This window comes from Coptis chinensis, chromosome 9, assembly GCF_015680905.1.
Source record: "Coptis chinensis isolate HL-2020 chromosome 9, ASM1568090v1, whole genome shotgun sequence".
Lineage (NCBI taxonomy): Eukaryota > Viridiplantae > Streptophyta > Magnoliopsida > Ranunculales > Ranunculaceae > Coptis > Coptis chinensis.
Genome location: NC_141464.1, coordinates 57,053,367 through 57,061,066, shown reverse-complemented (window position 1 = coordinate 57,061,066; position 7,700 = coordinate 57,053,367). Strand labels below are relative to the sequence as shown.

Below are 7,700 nucleotides of genomic sequence, written 5' to 3'. Positions count from 1 at the left end.
GTTAGACGGCCGACCCATTATAGACCAGCCCTCGAGGCCCGCCCATAGTTTTTCTAAAAAGGGTGAGGTGAGGGCAAGGGCTGTATAATTCAAGTGTTGGCCCTCACAGGCCCGACCCTCATAGCATAAGGGGGCTGGGCCAGCCCGGCCCATTTTACACCCCTACAAAATACCCGACTAAATAATTAAAAGTATTACATTTTTTATGCTTGCATTCGGTTTTTAACATTATCTTGGATTACTTCACTAGATGATGTTGCTTGTTGGGATTCTTTTACAAATCATATAACTTGAAAACAAAACTGCAACTCTGCAATGATTTTTTCCCCCCAAAACAAACCTACCTATTCAATGAAAGGGGTACAAAATTTCAGATTGAATGAAAATCACTGAATGTAGCAAGCTCTCTTCTTATTCGATGTTTTTCACTAAAGCTTTCGATATTTCCACTAAATCTTTTCTTAGCTTCTGAGCTTCTCTTGATGTTGTTTATGATCAATTGATCATCAATCTTATTTAAATTTTTTGCACTCTACTTTGCATCAAGAACCTTCGGACTCAACTCAAACAAGTGGTTCAATTCATTTGCCACGATATATGTAGGGGAATAAGAAGAGTAAGGAGACTTGGTCAGCGTTGAGCTGTTTAGGAAGCAACATAACAGGGGAAGTCAAGGAGTAGGAGAAGATTGCCGCGGATACCTAAACCGCGGACGTAGCATGTGTACGGAAGGAAGGGAGACCGAGTGATGAGAAGACAAGTGGACGGCTGGGACAAAGGGTGGAAGGGGTATAAAGAGAGAGATGGGAAGAAAAAAGGGGCCGAAATTCCATTAGAGAGAGGAGGAGCAAACTAAGAAGAGTGTAGAGAGAAGAGTAAGAAAAGAGTGACATTACATTTGGCACCGTACGTCTGTGGGGACAGATCAAAGCAACTCAAAGATGATAACAGGAGGGAAGAGAGGGGTGGGTAGACCAAAAAGGGCAGTAGTGCAAGAGCCCGTGGCGGAGGTGGTGAGTGATGAAGAGGGAGATCGAGTAGAGGAGACAACAGAGGGGGTAACAGCAGAAGAGACACGACTTATGCAAGAAGAGATCATGAGGTTGAGAGAAGAGAACGACGCATTTAGAAGAGAAGGAAGAAGCAGGAGAGGAAGTAAGTGAGGAGTTTGACAATGAAGAAGGTGGACCGGACCTCGTTGAAAATCCGATGACCGGCTTGACGATGGAGCAAGTTCAAGAGATGATAAACAACGACCGGGAGGCGAATCTTCAACAGACGAAAGGTCAAGGAGGAGCGGCTAGCCAGGTGGTGGCTGGTCTGAACCATAATCCGTTAGCGGACGCCATATGGGCTTCAGAGGTTCCGAAGCATTTCAATCAGCCCCGGTTCAAAAGATACGATGGTAAATGAGACCCTGCGGATCACATTCACCATTTCCGATAGTAGATGCCGCTTTGGCAAGAGGCTCGGTACGATGGGCAGCGGTGTATGATGTTCCCGGCTAGTCTTAAAGGAGGGGCGTCAGACTGGTACTACCGATTGTCGTCAAGGAGCATAAATAATTTTCAAGAGTTGGAACATGCATTCATAGACCATTTCATACATCAGAAAAGGCGAGTGGTGGACATCGCAGCTTTATTCAATGTCAAGCAAAGATCCGTGGAGTCAGTTAGGGACTATCTGTGCAGGTTCAAAGCTGAGACGTTGAAGGTGGAGAACATGGATGAGAGGACCTCAGTAATAGTGTTTGAAAGAGGTCTGCGACCAGGAACAGGAGTGCATAAGTCCGTGGCTAAGAATGAGATCGCGACCTTGCACGAGCTGTATCCTCGGGTGGAGAAGTACATAAGGTATGAGGACACTATGCAGAAAGATTTCAGAAGTTCAGGGAAGGCAGTGTTATCGCTAGAAAAAGGTGGGGAACACCAGAGAACGGAGACGTCCGAGAAAGGGAGTGGTGGGTATCACAGATACTTCTCACGGCCTGAGAGAAGCCGGGAGGGGATTAGGAGGGAGAATAGAGAGAGAAAGCCATACCGCGAGATGGAGCAGACACTATTGAATAGGCCGCTGAGTGAGATCTTGCCTTTGATTAAGAACATTCACGGAAATGAAGGACCGCGGAGCACCCCGATAGAGATGCCAAACAAGCCATATTGTGCATATCACTAGGTACGAAATTATGAGACTAATGATTTCACATGTCATTGTTTGCACATGAAGGAAGATGCTAAGCCTGTGTGACAAAAGATGCGAACCATTAGGCCGAAGTATGCTGAGGGGATTTACGAGGAGATCGCGAAGTTAAAAGGGGCTGGAATAATACGAGAAGTGGAATTCACAGATTGGTTGTCTAACATCGTTGCGGTACTAGAAAAGAATGGCAAGGTCCGTATGTGTGTCGATTTTACAGATGTGAACTTAGAGTGTCCTAAAGATAGCTACCCCATGCCATGAGTAGATGAATTGGTGGATAGAACAGTGGGATTCAAAGTATGTTCATTCATGGATGCATCTATGGGATACAATCAGGTCGCAATGTACGGACCAGATCAGGAGAAGACGGCTTTCGTGGTGGAAGGCGGTACATATTGTTATACAAAGATGCCGTTTGGCTTGAAGATTGTCGGGGCTACCTTCCAACGGCTAGGAGAGAAAATGTTTGAAAGCAAGATCCGAAAGGGAATTGAAATATACATAGATGACATGGTGGAAAAGAGTATGTCAGAGGAGGAGCACTTAGAGGGTTTAAGGGAGACGTTCAGCATACTGCGAACACATAATTTGAACTCAATCTAGAGAAGTGTACGTTTAAAGTGACCACGGGAAAATTTCTAGGTTACATTGTTACTCACCGGGGAATAGAGGCTAACCCCGAACAGATAAGATCCTTGGTGGAGATGCCTTCGCCGTAGAGTGTTAAGGAAATACAACGACTGGCGGGAAGGTTCGTAACCTTAAACAGATTCATTGCGAAGTTGTCAAACAAGTGTAGGCCGCTGTATTGATTGCTAAGAAGTACACCAGATTTCTTATGGGCGTCAGAATGCGAGAAGGCGTTTCAGGAGTTGAAGAGTTATTTGGGCAAGGCTCCTTTGTTGTCGCGGCCAGAGCAGGGTGAGAAACTGTACTTGTATCTAGTGGTCACGGAGTATGCGGTTAGCTCAGTCCTCATCCGGGTCATCGACAAGATAGAAAAATCGGTATATTTCCAGAGCAAAACCTTACTGGATGCTGAGACCTGGTATAGTAGAGTTGAGAAGTATGCTTTGGCATTGATATTCTCTACCCTAAAGTTGAAACCCTACTTTGAAGTGCACTCGGTGGTGGTGGTAAAAAATCTGCCCCTAAAACAAGTGCTAAAGGCAAAAAAATCTGAAAGGATGCTGAAATGGGTAGTGATGCTTAGTTCTTATGAGATACAATATCAGATCAGGACCACAGAGAAGGTACAACGGTGTCAGAATTTCTAATGGAATTCCTAGCAGAGGATCCCACTTGGGGAGAAGAGATGGTCATGGAGCCTGAAAGGGATATGGAGCAGGGCCTCCTAGACCCATGGGATAAGAGAAATGGGTTGAGGGTGTTCGCAGATGGGTCTGCAACGGATGTATGTAGCGGAATAGGGGTAGTCTTGGTTACGCCGGATAACAACAAAATAGAACAAACCATGAAGTTGGGATTCACGGCATCTAATAATGAATCGGAGTATGAAGCGGTGATAGCGGGTTTGAGAATGGCCGAGGATTTGGGGTAATGGTGACGGTATATTCTGACTTGAACTTAGTGGTGTGTCAAACAAATGGAAGGTTTGCTGCGCGGTGCCCGCGAATGGCAAGGTATTTGGAGGTGTTACACAAAAGGTCCGCTAAGTTTACGAAGATCAAGTTTGTACACTTGGGTCGCGGTGAAAATAGACATGCTGATGCTCTGGCCTACGTAGCTGCGGCAATACCTAGATTTGAGGAGAGAACGATAAAAGTAGGGAGGTTGGAGAAACCAAGCACTGAGGAGGCGATAGAGGTATGCCAGACCACGGAAGAAGAAGAAGGGGGTTGGATGGATCCTATCAAAGGTTTTTTGTCTAAGAGAGAGGTGTCTGATAAGAAAGGGAGAAGAAGGTTGGAACAGACTTCTCAAAGATACATTCTGCTAGGAGGAGAGTTGTATCGAAAGAACTTCAATGGGCCGTTGTTGAAATGTCTTGGGCCGAGGTTGGCACTAGAGGTACTAGCACAACTGCGTGGGGGAGATTGTTGGAGCCATTCAGCGGGAAGAACCACGACACACCGGCTATTAACACAGGGTTACTTTTGGCCCCATATGAAAAGAGACACGGTGGAGTTTGCTAAGAAATGTGACAAGTGTCAGAGATTCTCTCAGCTGATCTTCGCACCCGCTGAACCACTGCATAATGTATCTAGTCCATGGCCGTTCGCCATGTGGGCGATGGATATAGTAGGTCCGCTACCCATGGCCAGTGGCAAGAGGAGATTCATGCTAGCGGCCACTGATTATTTCACCAAGTGGATAAAGGCTGTGCCCTTGCAGTAGGTGAAGGAGGCACAGGTGATTAAGTTCTTATGGGAAAATATCATTTGTAGGTTTGAACTGCAATATGCCATCATCGCGGACAATGAGACTTAATTCACAGGAGCAAAGGTGTAGGATTTCTTGCAAGCGTACATGTTGAAACAAGGTTCTCGGCCCCATACAATCGTGAGGGCAATGTATAGGCTAAATCTTCTAATAAGACCATAATGAACAACCTCAAGAAGAAGTTGGAAGATAAGAAGGGGGCGTGGGCTGACGAATTGAATCATGTCCTCTGGGCTTACCGAACCACACCCCGGACGACCACTAGAGAGACTCCTTTCTCCCTAGCTTACGGTGTTGAGGCAGTGATCCTGTCCGAGATGGTGGCATCTACAACACGAACAAAGGCTGTGGAGGAAGGTTTGAACTGGGGCATACTGGCAGGGGATTTGAATTTGGCGGAAGAAAGAAGGGACTCCGCCCGTATTAGGTTGGAGGAGTACCACAGACGCCTGCAGAGACAGTATAACAAGAGAGTCAAGCCGCGGTAGTTCCACATAAGAGATTCTGTGCTTTGCCGAGTGACCACTAGTACCAAGAGGGAGAACGATAGAAAGTTGGGCCCAAATTGGGAGGTCCCCTACACCGTGGTGGACATAGGAGGGGTTGACACCTACAAGCTACAAACAGTGGGGGGAAAATTAATAGAGAAACCGTGGAATGTGAGAATGTTGAAATTTTTTTACACTTGAATGTAATGGAGATCCAGAGCAAGAGACTGGAGCTGTTTGTAAATATATAATACAACGGAGCGACACTTTTGAGAAGAGAATATCACCTGTAATGAAAGGTTTTCAAATCAAACTTGAGAAAGGGGGATAAGCCCTTGGGCGGACAAGAGGTCCTAATCAAACTAGGGGCAAGATGAGTTGCCCCAACCGGCTTCATGGCCTAAGAGAGCCCACGAAGTGGGATGGGCCCTTCGCGGACGAGATGTCCAAATCACATGTGGGGGAAAAGAGAGTTGTCCCCAGCAGGCTGCACAACCAATCAAAGAGAGAGACAGCGGAGGGGACGAGCCCTTCGCTGATGCAAGGTCCAAATCAAACCTGGGGCAAAATGAGTTGCCCTAACAGGCTTCATGGCCTAACCAAGACCATGGAATTGGATGAGCCCTTCGCAGAAGAGAGGCCCAAATCACACGTAAGGGCAAAGGGAGTTGTCCCCAGCCGATGACACAGTTAATCAAAGAGAATTGGGATGTGTAGAAAGTCCTCAGGAACTTAGGGCCAAAGGGAACATTAATAAGATAAGAAAAACATGATACAATACCGTATGAGTGCAATGAGAATGTGTGCGCCAAGTTGTTAATCAGGGATATTAACCCTCACCAGAACGTGTCCAAGCTTACATGACCAGAGGGGGTTGAGGAGAATGAATAGTGGTATCGAAAATCACTATACTAAGGCAATTTATAATTTCAAGGGCTAGCAAAGTTCAAATGATGAAGGAACAAAAGGGTAAATACAAACACATTAAATAAAGTATCCATAAGATAAAATCCGAGACCACAACGGGATCATGAGTTTACACAAAAAAGTACAATAACAATAGAGAAAAGCTAAAGGGAGCCACAAAAAAGTACAAGGCTTGGAGCCAAGAGGAGGGGTGAATCCTAGACTATCTTGGAAGTAGGCTCAACAACATCTCCCGTGGCGGGCCCATTTGCCACATCCTTGTCCACTGACTCCTCTACCGTGGTGGGCTCCTCTGCCGTCTCCTTGTCTGCGACATCTTCCACCACGGCATCAGGGGCTGGAGGTGCAAGGGTGGCTGGCTTCTCATGAAGAAGGCGCCCTTCTTGGAGGAGTCGTGCATGTTCTTCTTGGATCTTCTTTGCCACCCTCTTGTCAGCCAAGAGTTTGAAGCATTCCTAGAGCTTGCCCATGTCAGCCTGGTGCTACTGTAGAAGGTTCGCAGAGGCATCCTGATGCCGCTGATTGAGGGCATCTAGAGTCTCTTGATGTTGCTGGAGGAACGTTTCCTGCTGATGACTCAGACGGTCATTGAACCCATCCATGTACTGTTGATGGGAGTCCTCCGCAGACTTCAGTTCATCTTGAGCCTTAAGTTTGTCCAGGTTGGCAGCTTCCAGCTCTTGTTGGAGTCGGGCACAGGCAGCCCGTAGTCCAGTAGGACTGCTGAGTTCCTTCTCAAAGGACTTCACCTTGGCCTTGGCACTGAAAAGGCCGTGGATCATATTCGAGATGTCCAGGCTCACCTGAGATCAAAAAGTGTGATGGATCAAGGATGGAATGTGGTAAAATAAGAAATAGAGGGAAAAAGTCGTACCTTCTCCCAGTTGGTGTATAGAGAAGTTCGATGCTGTTCGAATGACCCCACTTCTGCATAAGCCAACTCTTTAGGCAGATGGGCACCATAAAATAAAGAAGAGGCCACAGCCCGGTTCTCCAGAGCTGAGTCTGCGGTGTTCACCTTACGATTGCGCACCTTAAAGGTGGGGCAAAGTTCCTCGGGAGTAGCAATTGCGGATCCCGGGCCTGCAGGTAGGACATGATCTTTACCTTCCTAGCGTGCGCAAGGGGAAGTGTCACACCTCGAATTTCGACAAAATTGGAAAAACAATATTTGTTCCCGACTCTTCGATTTTCGAGGTGTGATGCACTCTTAACTTCCAAAAACACATAAAAATTTCAAATAAACAAAAGTCCTCTTCATTACAAAAATTCACAAATATGATTAAGTTACAAATTTCCTTTCAACAATTCTTTAATTATAATTACAACTGAAAATACAAAAATATTGTCTCAATTGAAAATCTATTACACCTCAAGGGAAAACAAAACATATCCTCAGAATGAGGCGCTTAACGAACCACAAGCAAAGAATCAACCTTCTTCAACACAAATCCTGTCAAGACTTATCAACTGTGTTCATTTTATGAACACACCCGATAAGCAAACATGCAAATCGGGTCAGCATTATAAACAATGATGGTATGAGTAGCTCAAAAATACAAATCATACTTATACATATATATACACAATCAATAAGGCAGTTAGTTCCTCTACCGAGGTGCCTTAGCTCCCAACCAATAATACAATATTCTTATATACAATAATTAAGGCAGGAAGTTCCTC

At 45.7% G+C, this 7,700-nt stretch overlaps 1 protein-coding gene across 1 annotated transcript; it reads left to right on the top strand.

Annotated features, from left to right (window-relative positions):
- The first annotated feature begins 3,834 nt into the window (after positions 1-3,834).
- On the top strand, positions 3,835-4,557 carry LOC147476890 (uncharacterized). The gene has a single exon (XM_086585853.1). It carries the CDS (start codon positions 3,835-3,837, stop codon positions 4,555-4,557), a length of 723 nt encoding a protein of 240 aa, XP_086441979.1.
- Positions 4,558-7,700: the final 3,143 nt, after the last annotated feature.